Source organism: Podarcis muralis, chromosome 11 (genome assembly GCF_964188315.1).
Source record: "Podarcis muralis chromosome 11, rPodMur119.hap1.1, whole genome shotgun sequence".
Lineage (NCBI taxonomy): Eukaryota > Metazoa > Chordata > Lepidosauria > Squamata > Lacertidae > Podarcis > Podarcis muralis.
The window spans coordinates 39,804,390-39,826,076 of record NC_135665.1 but is presented as its reverse complement, the minus strand read 5'-3'; the positions used below and the strand labels follow the sequence as shown (position 1 = coordinate 39,826,076).

The window sequence follows — 21,687 nt, the reverse complement described above, 5'->3', positions numbered from 1 at the left end:
AAGTCAAATATGTTGAGGACATCTGGAATACCTTTCTCTTCTAACTTTTAGAAAGCACGGGCATTTTGTTCTCAATATTTCTTAAGTATTTAAGCAGCTTTGAAAATAAAGAATGTCTATAGTAACAGAACAGCTAGATTTGCTGGTCTCACTATCCAGTTATCATGCAGTGCTAAGCTGCTGCTGGTGGTGTTGCTGTTAAATTTGTATACTACCCTATACCCATAGACCTCAGGGCGGTTCTCAGAATAATCAGGGTAATTCACAACATTCTGGGTCCCCCTTCCTGCCTTCTGGTGCAACACGCAGAGGAGGGGGTTGGCACAAATGATCAGTCGGTTCACCATTTACATGTGGACCAGCTCACTGAGTCCATTGTCAATTTAACATTGAGCTTTTTGGTAAGCAGTTTACGGCTAGTTCACACATGGTTTCAAGCTATGCTTTTATCATGTGTTTGGATGCTGCTATGATAGGTTTGAATATATGTGCATACAGGGTAACTGGAAAACAAAATACAATAAACCAGATAGCCCTGCATAATATTTGTCCTAATTCAGATGCCACCTATACGGGACCAAATATGATATGTGCTTAAGCATATGCTTAGTTTGGCCCCGACACCACATTTGACCCAGTTCCATGCTGCAGTACCCTTGTTGTCACTCCGTAGCAGGGAAACTGATGACTAAAATGCACAAGTGAGTTTTCTGTTGCTTTATGGCAACAGAAGCTCTCTGAAAGTGACCAGTTAAGGCACGATCTACCTGCCCTTTCCTGGTAGCCCATTGAGTGAGGGGAAAGAGGATCCTGTCTCTACCCATTGTTGGCATCTGCCCCACAGCAAGTGACTCCCAGCACTAGCTCAGAGACCACCACCATTATCAGAGCACATTCAGTGTGTTCAGGTTATTTTGTGTGGGCCTCTGATGACAGCACTGCTTGCACAAGACAAAATGTAAACCCTTTCCTACAGATAATTAAGATAGCTATTTACACAGTATGCCTGTTATACTAGAGAGATAGAAAGCAGTACCAAGGCATCCAGTATAAGGGAAGTGACTGGCTGAAATCTGAGATGCCCTTACCGGAGAGTAAGTCCCATCAAACTCAGTGGATCTTACTTATGCATAGACATGGAGAGGCCTGCAATGTTAAGTATCTTTAAAAAAGCATGCGGGGAACAGGGGGGGGGAAATGTGGTGGACAAGAAAATAAGATCCACTCCCCGAGGGTTACTGCAGCAAAGCAATATGAGGTGCAATAGATTAATTGCCACATCAGCGCAGTTTTAAGCAGCCTTAATTGGTGCATATGTTTGTACATTGCTGTAAGATTCAAGGGAAAGGCTAATTAGGGTACAACTTGTTCTAACTGCCTGTGTGGATTCAGTGTAATAAAAAATCGTGTGCAAAGTACATGCTCAGGTGCTGTGGGCGGTGTTGCCTTCAGTTATTTTAGGAATAAGTGCACTGGCCTATTAGAAGAAAAGGTTACCAGACCTAGTTTAGACACAGCTCTCTCTCTCAATCTCGCTCTCTCGCTCTCTCTCTCTCTCTCTCACACACACACCCCATTTCCTGTTTACCAGAATTCAAATACGTAGATCTTAAGTTCTCCGTACAAGTAGGGCTGCTTTATGTAATGAAAAAGTCCTCATTGAGCATTCTGGCCTACACATCTCCTGTCTGTATTGCATGGGCTTCCTTGTGGGTCTGGCACGGTGCCATGTTGTATGATGCTGTGTAAACAGAACATGCAAGGAACTGTTTGCTGATACTAGAAATCTTGGGGTTGTTAAATACTGGCAGCTTTAGTTTTTGTGTTAGAAAAGAGATGAGCTTTCCTACTGGCAGAATTTTGAAATTCCAGATAGTTAGGTGTTCACAGACGGGCAAGGGGTGGTTTTCTTGATATAACTGCAAGCAAGAAACCCGCATTAAATCAATTATACGAATTAGTCTCTGTCCCCTATCGGTAACCTAAGACACCCTCCAAATGGTGGTGAACTACAGCTGCCCTCAGTCCTAGCCAGCTGTGGCCAGTGCTCAGAAATGATAGCAGTTGCAGTTCAGCAACATCTTGAGGACCACTGTTTTTCTACCCTGATTATGTGATTTTAATCATTTCGATGTAAACAAAGCTGTCCTTTTAAAAAACGAAACCAGACTAAAAATAGCTCACTATAAAATGATTGCCAAAACTTGTCATAGGTATCTTAACAGATGACAAATGAATTTGCAGAGCAGTGTGAAATGTCACGGTGTTAACTCCTGTTACGAGTGACAGCTTGTTGTCAGCGTGCCAATATGAAATAAGACCAGACATTGTCACAAATACATACAGCATATGCTTATGTGCATGGTTGGTGACCTACCCAATTTTCTGTGTAGAATAAATTCTTCATTGTGTCATTAAATTAGGCACACACACATCATTTTGTCTTCTAAATATGAGGTGCTAATTTGGAAGAAAAGTATTTGCTTCAACTCCCTTGTATGAGAAATAAAATAGGCAGCTAAATGGCTTAATAGTACAAACAAAATGGATACATGGTAGGAACCCAAGAACAAATGCGTACATTGACAATAAATGTTGACAGTTAAGTTTCGTCAATGTTTTCTGATAATCTGAAGCTACCATTATGAATCTTGCCTCCTTTTGGGAGGGTGATAAGTCTTCAACTCTTCATATAGAAGCCCACTTTGGACAATATAAGTGGTAATGAGCCAATCTGTTAAAGAATACTATATAAAATAAATCTATTAAAATCCATTTCTTTTCCCCTAGTTACATGATTAGTCAAAACGTGTTTAGTAAAACAAAACAATGTAGTAAAAGGTAAAGGTAAAATACAAAATAATGTAACACTTCAGGGATAAATGCAATGCTCTCATGGAACTGCACAGATTAGAAAAAAGGCATGGATTACTTTTTAATAATAAAAAACGAAGCATCAGTTTTAGCCTATAATTAAGGAATAACTAGAGACTTAAAAGAGATCTCTGCAGCATAATGCTGCTTATAGCATAATGGCCTGCTGTTGTGCAGGAGACTGATCTAAGGTTTTTGTGGAAAATACTGACAACCTGAGGTGGAGAGTAACTTCAAAGCAATCTCATAGTTATAAGATCACTTAACTCTTACATTACATTGTTTCCAGTAGATTTTGCTGCTCTGCATTTCCTCCCCTTAATGGTATCCCTTCTAAGCATTTTGAGAACTTTGGCCCTGTAACTGGTGCTGACCATCTCTAATGAACTTAGGAACATAGAAAGATGTCTTATACTGAGTCAAACCCATTGTCTCATCTAGCTCAGGGTTTCAGCCAGGAGTCCTCCCAGCCATACAATGAGATACCTGGAGTTAAACATGGGAACTTCTGCATGCAAAGTGTTGTGGGGGTGGGTGGGTTATTGTTAATGTTGTTGTTAATTGCTCTCTAGGCACTGAAAATTCTTTCATCTTTTGGCAAAGATTTACCAACATTACATGGTACTTGCTCCATTTTTAACACAATGCAATACAGTGGTACCTCTAGTTAAGAATGTAATTCTTTCTGGAGGTCTGTTCTTAACCTGAAACTGTTCTTAACCTGAAACACCACTTTAGCTAATGGGGCTTCCCGCTGCTGCTGCTGCGCCGCCGGAGCACAATTTCTGTTCTCATCCTGAAGCAAAGTTCTTAACCCGAGGTACTATTTCTGGGTTAGCAGAGTCTGTAACCTGAAGCGTCTGTAACCCAAGGTACCACTGTACAGGTCACGGCAAGATTGGCCTTTGCAGGGTTCAGGTAAAATATCTTTTGCCTGTCTCACTTGGGTACCAAACTGGCAAGATACTACATATTTTACTGGCCAAAAGTAACCCCAGTCAATCTCTTAGGCTACCCCTCAGTGAAGATAAAACTTTTGGAGAGAACATGTAGGACTGTAGCTCTAAATGCCAGTTATAAATGAAATAAGTAAATTATGTTACAGTGACCACTTACACATCACCCCAAAAAAGAGGACAAAAGACAAGAGTATCTGCTTTGCTTGCAGAAAATTGCAGGCCATCTCCAGGTAGGACAAGAATGTCCTCAAACTGAAACCCTGCAAAGCCACTGCCAGTCAGTGTACGATGCTATATTGAGCCACAGACCCCTGTGTTCCTTCCTATAAGCACTGGTGCCAATTTTAAAATTAGGACTATAATTTAAATAGAAAGCCAATACATCTCAACATTGGGAGGGGGGAGGTGGAACCCTGCGTCCAGGTGACCTATGTGGCTGCTCAGACTTCTGTCCATGCAATAATTTCCATCCCCCTGTTTTAGGGTTATTTATTTTGAAACCGGACTAGGTCAAAACAGAGGACTCCTTCAAAAAGAAGACTGCCCTTTGTAAAGCAGGACTAACAGACAGTCTACATTAGGTACTTTTAGGGCCATCAGGTTAAAAGAGCGAGAGAGAGATAAACAGGTAGCGGATCTTGCCAATGTCCTGCTTTGTTTTTAGTGTAATTAGAAAATGCATTTCTATAGTTGCTGTTCAACAAGGAAAAATAATAAGTGTGTATTATTATTATTACTTCCACAGCATGCTATTGCTTTACACGGTGGTTTTTTTTACAGTAGCACAAGCAAAAAGAAGATAGTTCCCAGCTCTAAGGGTCTTACAAGCTAAACTGTTACTCCAGTGCCACTAAAGTTTTGGTAGCACCTTGAACTAACAGTTCTATACTGAACATGGCATTTCTAAACAGAAGGCAGGTTGGAAAAGGCGTTGTGGCTTTCATAAAATAGGTGGCTTTCATAAAATAGTGTGTGCTTCAAAAGCAGCCCGTAGAGGGGAGTAGAATATAACAGGATGATTTAACTACAGGCATTTTTTTTTTTTTAAAGAGTTCCAGTTGGAGCCAACTAAAAACATCTGCTGTCTTATTTATAGTTCCCAGTTCCAAGAAGTATATTCTGTGGCAGATGAAAAAGTGGATGACAGCTCATAATTCATAAAGTTACCAAAGCCTAATCTGATAGAACATAATGTACAAACTCCTCCCTCCCACACAGACAATATCGCTTCCTTTTAACACGAGATAGCATGGCTTTGCTACATATTAAATTGAGCGCTGACATACAATTTACAGCCCTTGTTATAATAATTAAACTTTAATAAAGAAGCACCATGGCCTATTATTGCAAAATGTTGGCTCAGAACCAGCAATTTGGGGAGATGCATCTTGTTAGCGTGATTCTAAGCCAGTTTTGTTTTGTTTTTAAATCCAGTTAACTTCCCCCTCAGAATCTATTTTTGTTTTGTATTATAGGAACCCCTTGCGTTGTCGTGCTGAGGATTGCTTTTCTTTTTTCTTTAAGAAGGGAGAGGGGAGGGGAAGACATTTTCTAGCATATCATTTTTTATTTTGTTAAAAATACTGGTAAACGAGAGCTTTCTGGGTAGTGGGCTGGGATTGAATTAGCCTGCTGTGAGAGTGTATGTCCAACTTAGTTTATAATCAAGTTTTTGGATGAAGGCTTTGGTAAGTTGTTGGTAAGCAGTATTTCCCCATGCAAGCTTTTCCCTAAAGTTTTAAAGCCACATTTTCTTTTGGAGGGTATGAAGGTGCTCACAACACATATTTATACCGCAGATGGCGTATACACCTTATTAAAGCAGCTTAAAATGATATAATGTGCGAAATATAAATGCAACATTTTTACAAATATAAATGTTTACATTATGTTGCTTAGAAAGTAATTCTTTGGAACAGCTGCCATCCAAATGAACAGTTGTTGCACCACTGAGCACACCCATCCCTCCCATCTCACTAGACCAGAGCTTTCCCAACTTTTCATATTGCTGACACACTTTTTAGACATGCATCATTTTGCGACACAGTAATTCAGTTTTGCTAGCAAACCGGAGATTAAACTAACCCCTTTCCAGCTGCAGGAGTGGGGGGGGATGACGTTTGCACAACACACCTACACACTACAGCCAACACGCAGGCTTCCTCAACCTCGGCCCTCCAGATGTTTTGAGACTACAATTCCCATCATCCCTGACCACTGGTCCTGCTAACTAGGGATCATGGGAGTTGTAGGCCAAAAACATCTGGAAGGCCAAGGTTGAGGAAGCCTGCACTAATGTGTCATGACATACAGTTTGGAAAGCTCTGCACTAGACCTTGGAACAGACAAAATATGGGGGAGAGTTCTTGAACATTTGGGGGACAGGGCAGAAGTGGTCTGGAATCCAGGCGGGGGCGACTGTATTACTTACTAATTGTTTTTTGAGGTCTTCTGTGGTCAGCCCATGGGGGGGGGCAACCATCTTGTTTTCGTACAATGTGCTGCTAACAACACAACGTCACTCTATACTAGTGCACCCCACAGTAGCAGTTGGGCTGCCGTTGTTCTGTTGCTAACTATGGCTTCGTTTTAAAGTTTAAAAAGATAAGACATTACCAACACTAATCCTTGTGATGAGGAAGGAAGAGAAATTAATTGGTCCACCTTTTAATTTCCACCCCAGGAGTGAAATGTGGATTAAAATGCAGCTGTCATTCAGATTACACAGTTCTCATAATTTCGTGGTGCTATTTCTGCTCAAAATATTCCCACAAAATGCATACTTCACAGAATTAAAAATGCAATAGTATGTATTTAAGGGGGAAATGCAGTGAAAAGCATATGAGACATACATTTTAGCAGAAAGTGTGTATAATTTGAGTGCATTTTTTTAAAAAAACCTAAAAATAAAGCATGGCAAGGAATTAATCTGTGATTGAGTACATGTGAAACTCACACTGAGCACAAATAAAGGGATCCAGCCACCTACATACATAGCTCAGTTGGTGGAGCATGAAAGTCTTAATCCCGGGGTCCTGAGTTTGAGCCTTATGTTGGACAGAAGATTCCTGCATTGCAGGGGGTTGGAAAATATGGCCCTTGTGGTCCTTTCCAACTCTACAATTCTGTGATTCTACAATCCCCGCCTTTGGACCGTCTCATAAAATACCAACAGAACAATTCAGACTGTGACCAGGCAGCAGCAGCAGCAGGCCATGCTGGGGTGACAGCCATCATTGCATCCACAGCCCCATCCATTATGCTGGTGTTGGAGGTTGAAGGAGGCAGGCAGAAATGTGCTGTGAGCTATGCCGGCCTGGAACTGCTGTAGCCATTAGGACCTGGTGCTGAGAAAATCTAGGAGAAAAGAAAAGGTAAAATTACTCAGATTTTGATTTTAACTAATGTTAGACCATAGTCTCCTGGATACCTTCTAGTAAATGAGGTGTGTGTGTGTGTGTCCCCCCCCCCCCTTTTCAATAGTGTATCTTATTACATTTTAAAGGGCAGGTTAGGTTATAATTTTGGTTCTACCCACTTTCATGCTTCCTCTAGCAGTAATGAAAGGTTTGGCTCCGAGGCTTGCAGAGCCAATCTTCCAGCTTTAACTTTCCATAGGTCTTTGCCAGGTAATAACTCTGAAAATCTCTTTTTACTGAGAACTCCTGCAAAAAGTGCAGCTGTGTGCTGGTTTCGTCTTGCAGCTCATAGCTATGTTGGCAGTGCTCACTTGCAAGGTATGTGTCGTCTGCTCACACACGTTGCTGTTGCTAAATGCTGTTCAGGCATGTCTCTGTTAACAAGAGGGGGAGAGCTTTTGGATTGGAGGGAATCTCAGCTTCTGTTTCGTCTGATTGGTTATGGCCGGTGGCAAGGTAAAAATAGAAGGAGTGGAAAATCCAGCATTTCTCGCATGTCACCAGAAGCCTCCTTTTAACCTGGGATAAATGCCTAATGACCAGGGAAGAAGGCTCTTTTAAGACAAACCCCCGGCAACTTTTAAACACCGGGGACAGCGGGCTTCAAAATAAAACCCAAAGGGTGCACTTGGTCTTAACGTGAACGTTAAAATGATTACTTTAAGTGAAAAATTGATACTGGATTGTAGCAAAGGCATCTGCAAAGTTGCCCAGATTCTTAAGAGTGGACTTGGCTCTCCAAACCTTTGTGCTGTGAAGCACACATCAAAGCAGAAGATAGTTTTGAAGTCAGGTACAGATTGCAGGCTGCTTGTCAAGTTTCGTTATTTCTCTGTGTCCATTGAAAATTGTGTGTTGAGAGGGGCAGGGTGGTGGTGGTGGGGGCTTGTTTCTTGCCATAATCCTTTTGGTACATGTTCAGTCCTCTGCTCTATTACCACTAATCCATATTCAGAGCTTGTTTTGGCAGTGGTAGCTGGAATACTTGCTTCCATTCCGTTTTGTTGCTGTAGCATGTCAGCTTTCTTTAAAAATATATATAAAAAAATTAAAGCACCACGAACAAACCTGGCTTCCTTCTGTGTAAATCTTGTAAAATGGTACTTAGTTCTAAGAATGTTGTAAAGTGTTTAGTTTGGCAGACAACTGTTTCCTGAGGTCTTTTTTTATTTTAAAAAAACCCTAAATGACTGTAATTTTCAGCTTTGTGCCAAAGGTGGAAAGTTTACTGTCGAAAGTACCAATTGCAGTATAATGGTATGGGAATTTTATACAGGAGTATTGCAGAACAGAGCAGCTCACAGCTACAAGAGCTACGAAGCCCACTACTATTAAGATAGTGTCGTTGTGTCAGGATTGTTGGTGATATGCTTTGCTCACTCATCACTTCATCACATTACAACGTTAAGGGGTTCCCCTCCCCATCAGTTTATTTAGAATTTAACTAATTTCGTTAAAATTATGATTGGCAGTTTGTTTGAATCAGTGAGGTGGTATTTGGCTTCAAAGAATCAGGGCTGTCACCCAATTAAATAAATCTTTTTTAACTTTATGATATTGGTTGATTTACCTATGATTAATCAGTTATATTTGCATATGTAAAAATAGTTGTGAAGTAGTCCTATACCATACTAGATTCTTTTTCCTGTTCCACCTTTTTCATATTATCTTAGGAGAGTCATTCTCTCTTTTCTGAGAGAGCATGGAGAATACCTGTTCTAGTGGCCATTTCCAGCTTACATATGTTTTAAACGCTGCTCAATTAATGGCAGTGTTAGAAACTGAGATATGAGAGCTAGGAGCTATAAAGCTAGGAGCTAGGAGCTTAAACCTAGGTTATGGGCGCAACAACGCAATGTCTAGGTGTGCTTTTTTATAACAAGAATACAGAGCTGAAAATGAATGAACTGCAGCTAAAATATTATGTTCGTTTTTCACATGGTCTCAGAAACTGCTCGCGCACATGGAATTCCCTGTCGCAAAATACGCTTAGAACAATGGGAGTTTCGAACACTGGTTAATGGGTGGTAGTGGTAGATTTTCAGGCAGCTTTAACTGATTTGTCTACATGGGGGTAAGCCCCATTGGGAATGTGCATAGGATAGGGCATGTTGCAGCCCTCAAAATTATATTTTATGTAGCAAACCCAATTGATTGCAAGAGCATTTCTAGCTCTGCAGCAACCTATTTTTCTGACTGCAAAAGATAAGACAAGAGAAGAGAAGCCTCTCTTCTAAAACATGAAAATACTTGATACAGCATTCCTAATTTACTTCTGATCTAGGATGGGAGAACTAGGCTCAAAGGAATTGTGGTGGGCGGGTGGAAAATGCAATTAGCTTTCCTTACAGAAACCGCTAGAGGGAGTAAGAGAGAGAAGGCAGTGAGCTGAATTTTTCATTCTGCCGCGTGCCTCCCTCAGAACTGCTTTGTGCACAGCTATGTTCGATGCAGATATTTTTGTGCAGAAAACCAACATATACATGGCCATGCATGCATGCATTTGAAAAAGGCACCGTGATTGAACACTCATGTAGGTATAAAAGTACAAGTACTTGTAAAAATACAGCAAGGTTCTTTATGCATGGATATCTGCAACAATGATCAGTTTCCCCAAAATTGGCAGAGCTTCTTCTAAACTTTTATAACATGATTGCTTGTTGACAAATGCGAGATTGACTACTGCTGGCTCCACCATGCTAGGATGGGAGTGAATGTTCTTTTCACAGAGTTCGTTCTTCTGCTGGACACATTTCACAAAGAGCACTTCAAGGAAATCTTCTTCAGATTCTTGTACTGTGGATTTCCTAGTAATTGTGGCATATTCAAAGAACTGCTGTTAAGAGGAAGTTTCTGATCCTTTAAAACATGCGGTATTTTTATAGTTCTTGTAGAAATCACAGGGGGGGGGGGGCAAAAAGAAAGAAGGTACATAGCTCCCCCGGCTGGTCAAGTCCAGAGCTTTCTGTTCCATTGCATTTTGTTATAAGAAGGTTGTATAGATTTTGCACATTCGGCTGTGTTCTGTTTTGAAGTGCACAAGAGTTCTACACTAGTGTAGAGCACATGTTGACACAGGGAAACACGCACATGCTTTGTATGGAACACTAGGGTGTGTATGTGTGTGTGGACATATGTGATCATGCATCTGTGCAGCCTGTGAAGGACAGGGGAAGAAAAGAGTAGGAGGAGGCTCATCAAATACAGTGGTACCTCGGCTTAAGTACTTAATTCGTTCCGGAGGTCCGTTCTTAACCTGAAACTTAACCTGAAGACCACTTTAGCTAATGGGGCCTCCTGCTCCCACGGCTAGCAGACCGCTGCGCTAATCCCGAAGCTTGGGGCGTGCAGAGCTCAGCGCGCCCCAAGCTTCTGGGTGCTGGCAAGGTCTCCGCTAGCCCTGGGAGAGCTGGCTCTCCCACGGCTAGCGGATAGGTTCCTGAAGCCTGGAGAGCGAGAGGGGTCGGTGCGCACTGACCCCCCTCGCTCTCCAGGCTTCAGCGAAAGCCTGCATTCGCCCCATAGGACGCACACACATTTCCCCTTCATTTTTGGAGGGGAAAAAGTGTGTCTTATAGGGTGAAAAATACGGTAAATCTTTGTTTGATATACAGTGGTACCTCTGGTTAAGTACTTAATTCATTCCGGAGGTCCGTTCTTAACCTGAAACTGTTCTTAACCTGAAGCACCACTTTAGCTAATGGGGGCCTCCCGCTGCCGTCACGCCGCTAGAGCACAATTTCTGTTCTCATCCTGAAGCAAAGTTCTTAATGAGGCACTATTTCTGGGTTAGCGGAGTCTGTAACCTGAAGTGTATGTAACCTGAAGCGTATGTAACCCGAGGTACCACTGTATGCAACTTTATAGCAAGTGCTATGATGTGGACTTGATGACAACACAGACTTCCCTGTGCCTGTCGCCAACCAAGTGCACCCCCATTCTGAACCATTTTCCTTGGGGAGGCTGCATGTGTCATTTCAGGGAGATTACAGGTTGTGAGGGAAGCAAGCATACTGGCCTTAAAGAGCCTTTTTAGCGACAGAAAAAGTGCGTGGTGGGGTCAAGCGAGTTTGAGTATTGGTTATGCTGTATATGCAGTGTGAGGAAAAGCAGGTGCAAGTGTCTTTTAAGGACAGAAAGGCCTCAGGAACTTGATGAGGAGCAATGAACACAGGCGCCTCCGTATCTCCCATCTGGACTTCCCAGTGCAAATGGACCCAGAATGGAAGACTGGTGCAATTCCGCACAGGGGCGGCCTGTCCCGTTTCGCCACCTGAGGTGAAGTGGGAATTACCACACCTGCCATGTCCCAGTTCTCGCCAAACTCTGCAGGAGCCTGAGCACTCCTCCAACTGTTGCCACTCGCTTTGCTTCTCCGCCTGGGGTGGGGAAGACGAGCGGCAGTGCTGCACACCAGAATGCCTCCCCCTCAGCGGCAGAAGTGCTGAGGCTCTGATACTGCCTCATTGATAAATGGTCACATTCCAGTGGTGCCCTGTGGTACAGAGCTCTGCATCACCATGCCCAACAGGCTTCCTTCATCAGTTATACTGAAAATTGAAACAAACAAGGCTGGGGGGGGGGGCGCATGTCAAGACTTCTCAAAAGGTTGCCCCAATGAAGAGCTCCAGTTGCTATTTTGGTGTGTCCACAATCACAAAATTAGATGCCTGTTTCAAACTACTATGCACTTTCCATGAACCACCGTACAGCAACTATCCCATTTATTACATCCCCAGCATATTTGGGTGCATGTTTTCATTGCTTATGGCAGCCAGTGCAAAACTCTGGACCATCTTTCACCCAGCAGGGTCCATCACTGCTCTTATACTCTGTTTTAGCTAGCCATGGAAATATGCCATGCTGGCAGGGATAGCATTCAATATAAGGTTGCTTCTTCTTCTTTTTTTTGCAAGAAGTTGATAGTGGCACAGTGACCCCCTAAGCACTCCTGTGACATGCTTGCTATTCCCATCCACTAAAACACTTGTGCATGGCTATCACACATGGGCTAGACACAGATCTGGATAAGGTTCATGACCTTTCTTTTATTTATGTTTCTCAGAAACGAGTGTGCCATTGATGCAACATGACTTGAGCCCTTTGCAGTGAAAGAGTTATAGAAATATAAGGGTGCATATTATTTATTCACTATTGCATGAGAAAATTCATATTGTAGTGATAAGTGGTTCAAAATAGCAAAGGGTATAGCATGTGTTTCTGAAGTTTCATTCCAGGCCAGCAGAATTTCTACTGAAACTATGCTGAATATGTCCTGAATTATTTGGGACTCAAACTTCTTCTCCTTTTTAACTAAGTGATTATGTATGGTTCTAATACGCAAGGGCTGACGAGAAAACTGTTTGCCTAGACTTTGCCAGCTGATAAAGGGAATTTGTTCAGTGTTTAAAATTTAACCAGCTGCATTACATCTCATGCTTTTCATGAACTCTTAACTGTACCTCAGCTGCTTCATTTTTTAAAAAAATGTTTTTTTTTATTTATTTCTCCTTTCCTTTACAGCTTTTACACTTCCAGATCTTTCAGAGCAGTTTTCACCACCTGAAAAGGCGGCTCCTCTTCTTATCAAGTTAGTGGAAGCCATTGAAAGAAAAGGTATGCATATGGTGGCCTGGGGCTAGAATATAACTTGGTTGTGTGCCTGGTCATTCGGATACCACCCCTTTTGAGCTTCACATTTTTGAATTGCAAATGGCAGGCCTAAATGTCAGGAGGCATATCAGGTCATGCTTAGTCTTGCACAATACTCATGTGCTTGCTTCCAGTGATGTTGGAATTATATCCAAGGTCCAGAAGTAATAATAATAATAATAATAATAATAATAATAATACAGTCGCATGCTGATTGAATTGTGGCTACTTGGTTTATTAAAGTAGTAATGAAGCTTAAACAGCTTGCCACCTCTTAACTGGCTGTTGAGCTATATTGGAATGAATATGTCTTACCTAAAGACAAATTTGGAAAAGCCCTAGAAATGTGAAATGTTTTCAAACAGGTAGCAAATACTCTGTCCTTGAAGTGAGTAGTTGATCCACAGGTAGGGACTGCTTGGGAGCGTTAAACCAGCTTTCCCCCAACCTGGTGCCCTCCAGGTGTTTTGGGCTACATCTCCCATCGAACCCAGCCAATGAATGGTCAGGGATAATGGGATTTGTAGTCCAGCAACATCTGGAGAGCATTAGGTTGGGAAAGGCTGCCTGACGGGGGCCCTGCTTCCCTCAGGTATGAGAAGCCAAGGCACAGTGTTTGGGTTTACTTTGAATGGTGGGGAGTCCTGGAGAGTAATAATGTCTTTTGTATTCCCTGTTTGAAAACAAATATACCAACATCACACTTTGGAGGAAAAAAACCTCATAAGGCAAAAAGTGCAATTGCTAAGGCTGTGTCAGTTTCTTAGAAAGAAGAACAGCCGTCAGAGTGCTTCAGTGTTAGTAAACTTCAGTGGAAACTCTCACTTCTCTATCTGTGTGTGTCAAAATTCAAACTTGCTATAAACCTTTCTTTGCTCTTCCCATTTGCTGAAGAATGTTGCCAGAGGAGAGAAATTTCCTCCCACCATGAAACATGAATTTTCCTTCTATAGTTTGACTAGCATTTCTGTTACTATACTGTTCCCATCCCAGCATGGATTTATTGTGTATGTGTGTTCCTTTCTCCATCTGACTTCTTCAACTGGTCAGCCTCACCTCCGCAGTGTTATTCCATAGGTTTAGAAGTTAAAAGAGGACTGACTTTTGGTGCAGGTTAAAAGGCAGACGGTTTGAAGGTTGATTGTTTGCAATCTCTTAAGTGTAGTTCTTGCTCTCATGACTGGTTTACTTTAAATGCAGCCATTGTTAAATGTCACCAACTTCAAACACTTCTTATTGAAAGGAAGTAGCACCTGTACTGAGAACGGCTGTTTCAAAATATACAGGCACTGAGTTTGGGAGGGTTTCTTAAAGGATCATGCCCAACTCTTATGCTGTTGAAACATCTTCCACCAACTAACTACAGTGGTACCTCGGGTTAAGTACTTAATTCGTTCTGGAGGTCCGTTCTTAACCTGAAATTGTTCTTAACCTGAAGCACCACTTTAGCTAATGGAGTCTCCCGCTGCCGCCGCGCCGCAGGGACATGATTTCTGTTCTCATCCTGAAGCAAAGTTCTTAACCCAAGGTACTATTTCTGGGTTAGCGGAGTCTGTAACCTGAAGCGTATGTAAACCGACGTACCATTGTATTAAAGTTTTGTTTTGCTTTAAAGTCAGAACTGATCATAGATCTTCCATTTCATGTTTAGTTTGGCCCTGATGCAAATTTCAAAGTCAAGAATTTGGATAAGGTATATTTTTGTAGTGTTGCTCAGCTAGTCTTTTGCAGACATGTCCTGCATGGGGTGCAATTAGATGTGAGAGACTAAGAACGTAATTACACAAGCATGTGCAAACTCCTGCTATGCAGTGGCATTTGGGTGAAATACGATGTACAAAAAGCCACAGGATTTGCTTGAGAGTGCTTGTTTCTTTGTTTTAAAAACCCAATCTGCTCTGTTTTTAAGGTCTGGAATGTTCAACGCTGTACAGGTCACATGGATCAAGCAGTACTGGTGAATTGAGACAAATTACTGAGTGTGGTAGGTACAAATATTAATAGATTTCAGGGTTATTCACATGGGACAAATTAATTTAACATGTAAAACTTACACATGGCAGAGCAGTGTATTCCTTTGGTATTCAGTTACAGTCTTAGTTTTCACTGACCCCGGGTCCCATTGACTTCGTAAATTCCTGGGATTAGGCCTACTTGGAAATATCTTGGTTGGCAATAGCTTTTAAGAACTATGATTGGCTGAGGATGCTGCTATAACATAGGTTAGGTAAGGTAAGATTTATGCATGGCTTTCCCACTAAAAGAAGTCTCAGAGCAGTTTACAAAGAAAGTGAGAAATACAATGGAAAAAATCATAGAAACATTATTAAAAGAGATATAAGAACACAATATCATAGTGTTGGAAATTCCCAAATGCCCAGGAAAATACAAGCAATAGAACAATTTCAAGGTTGGTGCCTCCCTGGGGAGAGAATTCCCTAGGGACCGATCCAGTACATCCATCACTATAACTGCTTGAGCAAAACATGAGAAATAGAGCCTTGTGTAATCAGAATATTGATGAAAACATGCTGTAAAACTCCAGATACAGCGTCTACAGTTGTTCAAATATTCTGGGTCCGAGGAGGATTTCTCTTGGACCTGAAAACGTATTTTTAAACTTTAACATGCATCCATTTAATAATTTTGTTCTGCATGCACAGATCACACACACACACATGCACACACATACACACAAGTGCATATATGTGTATATGCATTTGAATATATATCTGAAATTTTAGAGATGTAAAGTAACTTTCAGCACCAGCCAATAAAACATTTTCTTGTTTTCACTCTGGCCTTATCATTGGTTATAATGCTTTACTGTGCGACTGTTTACACAAAATATTAGTATGTAAAACATAGCTCAGTTAAAAATACCTTGAACTCTTAGAAGGCCTAAAACAGTCTACTCATATTGCCCCATTAGTGAGAGGTATATCAAAGCAACGAAGTCTCCTGGTGGGCTTTGGACAGACCTCCTCGACTGGAGTATACTTTTGTATGTTATTTGTATGGTGTGGCAATGTATTTTCCTTATAATTCATGATTCCTTGAATGGTGTTACAGGTGAATAATGCAAAGACATTCAATATGTTTGTAAAGGTTCTTGCTTATTATATATTGCTTTTTTAAAAAAAATATTCCTCACCAGTGTGCAGATTCACCATGCTCTCTCTTAGCGGCCTGTTGCCATTACTTTTTGTAGACAAACTTGGCATTAGAGGGGGGCATGGGATGTGATTGCCAAACTTATTACATTAGGAAGCGGAGCTTTTACAGTACGTTGTCTTTCTGCAATGTCTCTTACATGTGTTCTACATAAAATTGAACTTCTGTGAAGAGCTCCTTTTTTAGATAGTTGTAAAAGGTATGGAGTCCTAGGGGGAGGGCAGTAAGAACCGCACACCCAGGCAACAGAACATCCAGGCAACAGAACACCCAACTGCCATCACTAAGCAGCTCAGCCAATGCACAGTAGCTCCCTATCTGCCCTTGGATAGTATAATATGATCCATAGCCCTGTAGGAAATTGGGGGTATGCTACCCCAGAGCAATGACTTGCATGAAACCGGGTAGAAGCAGCCTCAGTGATGTTGTCTCGCTTGTTATTTTAAGTAAGCTGACTTGGGTAGCCTTCTGGATCGAAATAAATAAATAAAAGCACATTTTGGGTGCCTTGTTTGCTACAAATGCTTCATTATAAACCAAATTGAGATGCAAGCATTGCTTTCTGTTTTGCATGATCAAGAAAACGGTAGGGGTGGGGGCAGGCAGACTGAACATGCTCCAGAGGCAAAGCATGACTGGGACCTGTCTCTCCCTCTCTCAGATTTTTCTGCAGTGGATTTTGATGCCCTCGATCTGCAGGTTTTATCAGATGCTTTGAAGAGGTACTTTGTGGACTTGCCAAATCCCGTCATTCCAGCATCTGTTTACAATGAAATGATTTCCATAGCACAAGGTATGAACGTAAACTTTTTTTTTTTTTTTTTGCAAATGCAGTATTCATTAACAGTGGTAATTTTTGTTTCCTCCAAGGGTAGGTTATGGGAGGCTTAATATACCAAAAATCGGACCTTTAGACAAGACTTGCATACATTTTTTGAGCCCTGCAGAAACACACACACATTCCTTTTGGATCTGCTTTGTACACATAGCAAAGATATGCCGCATAGTCCTGTTTCCCTGGCACACATATCTAGTTGAAAACGTTTGTCTGTTTGCATGTTATGCGCTCACCTTTCATTTTCATGTTAACAAAATCTCATGGAATTTTCTTAAAAACATAATGTGCGAAGCGGTTCTTAGTGTTAAGAACTCATTGTGACTTGGCAAGTACGATATTTGTACAAACCCTGGTTAACAAATCAAGGATTTGTCTGTATGCAGAAAGAGCTAATTGTTAACCTTTTATCAGTACTTGCGAGGTAAATGTATTAGAGTAGACAAGATTCTGAAGTCCATTCGCAATTCTGGGATACAGTGCAATAAATATGCATAGATAAGGCCCATCTCTTTTAGTATTGAATTCAGGCAGTAGGACTCAGCCTGTTCAGTGGCAGCCTTGATAGTTATTTGCGAATTCTAGGGACAGGATATTGCTTCTAGTGTAACCTTCAAAGTTACAACAGCACCTCCGATGCTTATCAGCTACATCTCAGAATTACCCAATCATGTATGATGCTAAACAGAAGACAGACTTCTATCAGCACACGCTGAACATTTTGTGGCTTTTTACCAAATGATACTCCTGTTTCACTTTGACTTTTGTATAGTTGATCCTTTTTTCTGTCCATGCTTGCTAAAGTTCTCATCGTTCAAGAGAAGAAAGAATTCATGTCTTCCTGTAAAACTTCTTGTTGAATTACACGAAGCTCATTAGGAAACGTTCATTTCTTTGCAGAAGTGCAAAACTCAGAGGAATATGCTCAAGTGCTGAAGAGGCTCATCAGATCTCCTAATATACCTCAACAGTATTGGCTCACACTCCAGTATCTACTCAAACATTTCTCCAGACTTTGTCAGAACTCTACCAAAAACCTTTTAAATGCAAGATCCCTAGCTGAAATTTTCAGCTTTCTGCTCTTCAGGACCCAGGTAGCAAGGTAAGGTGTATGCATTTATTTAACTTACTTATTTATAAGATTTCTTACCTCCCCACCAACCGTAAGGTACTAGGGTGAGTTAATAATGAGATAGTATTTAATAAAATTTCACTCAAAGTATATATATTGAAATTAATGGCCCTAACTTAGTCATGTTCATTAATTCCAGTGGCTCTACCTTAGTTGAATGCCACCCATTTAATTGTGCAGTTAGAAAACCAATTACAGTTGCAGAAGCAAGTGAAATCATTTGTATACGTGTCTGATATTATTCAGAATATTCAACTTGTTCAGCGCATGCTTCCTTGTTTTAATATAAGACCAATATTTTTTTACAGCTCTGACAGTCCTGAACATCACATAAAAATCCTGGAAGTGTTAATTACAAGTGAATGGAATGAAAGACAACCTGCACCAGGTAAGAAAATCTGGATTTTGGAAGCATTTTGAAGTATATTTTGGAGAAGGCTGCACTTGTGGCATTTTCTTACCCTCTGCCTTTATTATTATGTTGAATTGGGAAGTCTGAGGCAAAATGGTTTTGCCTTCTCTGATGGTTAACTTCAGGTAGCAATGTTCACAGCTGAAAACCAAGTAGGCTACTCTGCCAAGCCGCGCTGTCCATAAGGCAGCTATGAGGAATCTAGAGTAGTGCACGGGAGCTGTTCTGGTATGCAATTGTACCTTCCTGCTTGCCTTGTCTTCTGATTAAGCACTGAGGGAAACTCCTGTGTAGAAATATCCAAAGATAAGATACACAGTTGTACCATGAGCTGGGTTCAAATCTCACCTCTGCCACAAACTCCCTAGATAGATTTACACAATCTATTGGGCTGTCCCCACCCCTGTCTGTAAGCTAAGGATGGTAATCTGTCAACCAATTTTCCCTTGCTTAAAGCCATATGTCATCACAACGCAGAAGAGTATGGCTTACCATGGCTCCATGAATGTGCTGATGCCCAGTGAGGAGCTTGCACTCATTTTGCTACTCCCTGTGCCTTTTTGGCTCCTGCAGGAAAGGTTTGGCTTAGGGTATTGTCCAAGCTCAGGGTCAAGGTTAACGTCACTCTCCTGAAACCATGACCTGTAACCATAGGGCAGACCTTGCCACTGCACTGACATAATGTTGGAAAGAACCTTTCGCTGGGGGATTTTGTATACTGTGGACATTGCAAGGTGTTCTTTGGTGACTGATGACCAAATAAGCAAACTTTTGGCACATTGTTGTCTGAAAAAACTGAGTGTAGTAGAGGCTGTCTTGGGAACAGAATGTGAAGTCAAACCGATGTGATTTGGGTGTGCGAGCATAATTTTAAAAAGCAATAGTCGGTTGAAAATGGATACCCAGAAACAAATGGATGTATTGGTACTGGGTATGAAAACTGTGAACTGTAAGGGAGACACAAAGATCTAAATAGAGACTGTTATTTGTGGCGCAGCATCCCTTTTGCTTGTATTTATTTTTGATTCAGATTTGTCATGACCAATGGCTAGCACAGTAAAGTTATTTGGATTGGATTGGATCGGGTATGAAAACTGTTGTCTGTTTTAGAGAGCTGTTGTAGGGAATTGTGAAAAAAATGCATGTGAAATCTGACGGCAGCTTTGGTCATTGAATTTACACGGTTGGTTGACCCTTTTTAGAAAACTGGATTATGGAAACTGTAGGCACTCGGTTCTATCTTGGAATAGACACCAAGTGTCAAAGGATTCTTCCAAGATGGTACCTACTGAATCGTATCCATGCATACTCCCCCTGCTCAAACCTTGTTGTTGTTGTTGTTGCTCTGTGGGGAGAGGGGAGCATCATGGCTTCAGGGGAAGAAAAGGAAGGAAGAGCCTCATTTCAGGAAAGGAAATTCACCTGCACTGTGCTGTATTTCACCCTATGTTTTTATTAAGGAATATTTTAAGTACATTATCAATTGATATCACTGTAAGCTGTGCATTTATAGATTTCAGTATAATCCTTTATCACAACTCACCTGTGCTTAGGGAAAATTACCGAGTCTAAGTGATTTGGCTTTTAAAACATAATTTTAACTCTATCCCCCCGCTCTTGGCATCCCTTACTGTCACTTTAAGCCAGTCTACATTCTGATGTTTGTCCAGCAGAGGGCTCCCCTTCTAAGCTAATAATAAGCAAGGCTCACATAATTTTAAACGAATAAAATACCTTGCTGAATTGTGATTCCCATACTTTGTCAGTGCTTCTTATTTTGTATGTGTTGGGGGGGGGGGGGATACAGACACCAGTGATTTCCTTAGTGTAAACTAAGTAACACAGACAAACATTGCAGTTGGAAGTTGGGTTTGTATTCAACCTCTGCTTTTAGATGCTTTGTGAATCCAGTCTTTCAAGCACCATCAAACAAGTAACCAAATTATGCAAGATGTGGTAAAATTCTGGTTTTTATGGAAGAGAATAAATCAAATTGCAGTCACAATGCACAATCCTGCCCCTCTCTTTTGCTTTCTGCATGCAGTCTTGCACACGCATGAACGGATTAGCTCCACACAGAGTTCTGTGTTTTTGGTGCCATCTATAGGGGAAGAACTAAATCAAGCCCAAATTAAATATCAGATACTCCTATAAGTTTATAGAAATGCATAGTTGGACAGTGACTCTGAATACCATTCCTGTATTCCAAGTCAGAGTAGATGGGAATGGGCTTTTCTATAATCGTTGAAACAATATCATAAAATGGAGTCAACAGGTTTCTGTAATTAATAGCAGTTTCTGTAATTAAACGTGAACAGTTTAAGCAGATTGCCGTTATAGTACTCAAATTACATTAAAGTGGAAAACATAAATATGTGTCTCCCCCCCCCCCCTCCAATTAATTTTCTGTTCCCCATTAAACGAACCAGAAGCTTATTTCCTTTGCGGTTGTATAACATTTTTATTTTTGTAGTCAAAGGCAAGGAGATGTGAAGCTCATAAGAAAGTAAAATATCCCAAAATAGGTTTCTGCCCAAATTCAGGACTTTTAATGCAGTTTGATCCCAGACCAACAAAGATTGAGAATACCAGTTGGTACCCGAGATGCCAAAAGTTGCCAAAGTATATGTATAAGTTATTATGGTCAGTTGACTAACAAAACCTGATTTGATTGACTGAGTGATTGATTGATTGATTGATTGATTGATATAAGCAGACACTGCAAGCAAACAGAGGGGCTGAGTTTCAAGTTTAAACTTCTGTAACTTGAAAGCTCTGTGGCTGTCGATGTACCCAGGTTGAAGCTAGCGGGCATTTAGGGAGGGACTGGGGACTTGATTTTAATTTGACCCAGCAGTGTGGGGCTTCATTTTATGGGTCTTCAAACACCACCTGTCGTTGTGGTCCGGTGAAAGTGTGTGGAAGGTGATGCAGTGAATGCTAACAAGCTTCTTCTGCGCTTGTGGGCTCTCAGAGACGCAGAACTTTACAAGGAAGGCTTTCATTCTGTTTCTCTCCCCCCCCTCCCCTCCCCAGCTCAGCCACTTCCTGTGTTTGGCTGCTCATAATGCTTTTCTTGACAGTCATGTACTTCACTTCTGCATGCAGCAGCCAGCTACAGAGACTATTTTAAGGCCACTTACAATGGTCTTCTCATTTACTTGGCTAAAATGAGACTGGGTTAGTCTTGCATTGGCCACTTGTTAGCCGATGACAACTCTGACTTTGAC

The 21,687-nt window shown here is 41.2% G+C and overlaps 1 protein-coding gene across 2 annotated transcripts in view; it reads left to right on the top strand.

Moving 5' to 3' along the window:
* PIK3R1 (phosphoinositide-3-kinase regulatory subunit 1) overlaps positions 1-21,687 on the top strand; it is a 63,790-nt gene that overhangs the window by 25,957 nt on the left and 16,146 nt on the right. Inside the window, exons 1-6 of one of the 2 annotated variants that reach the window (XM_028748043.2) lie at positions 7,811-8,045; positions 12,776-12,868; positions 14,814-14,888; positions 16,740-16,871; positions 17,814-18,015; positions 18,354-18,433. In XM_028748043.2, the coding sequence (XP_028603876.1) occupies positions 7,904-8,045; positions 12,776-12,868; positions 14,814-14,888; positions 16,740-16,871; positions 17,814-18,015; positions 18,354-18,433 (724 nt within the window). In that variant the 5' untranslated portion in view covers positions 7,811-7,903. Of the gene's footprint in view, positions 1-7,810; positions 8,046-12,775; positions 12,869-14,813; positions 14,889-16,739; positions 16,872-17,813; positions 18,016-18,353; positions 18,434-21,687 lie in introns of those variants that run through there. The other variant, XM_028748042.2, reaches the window with a different exon arrangement.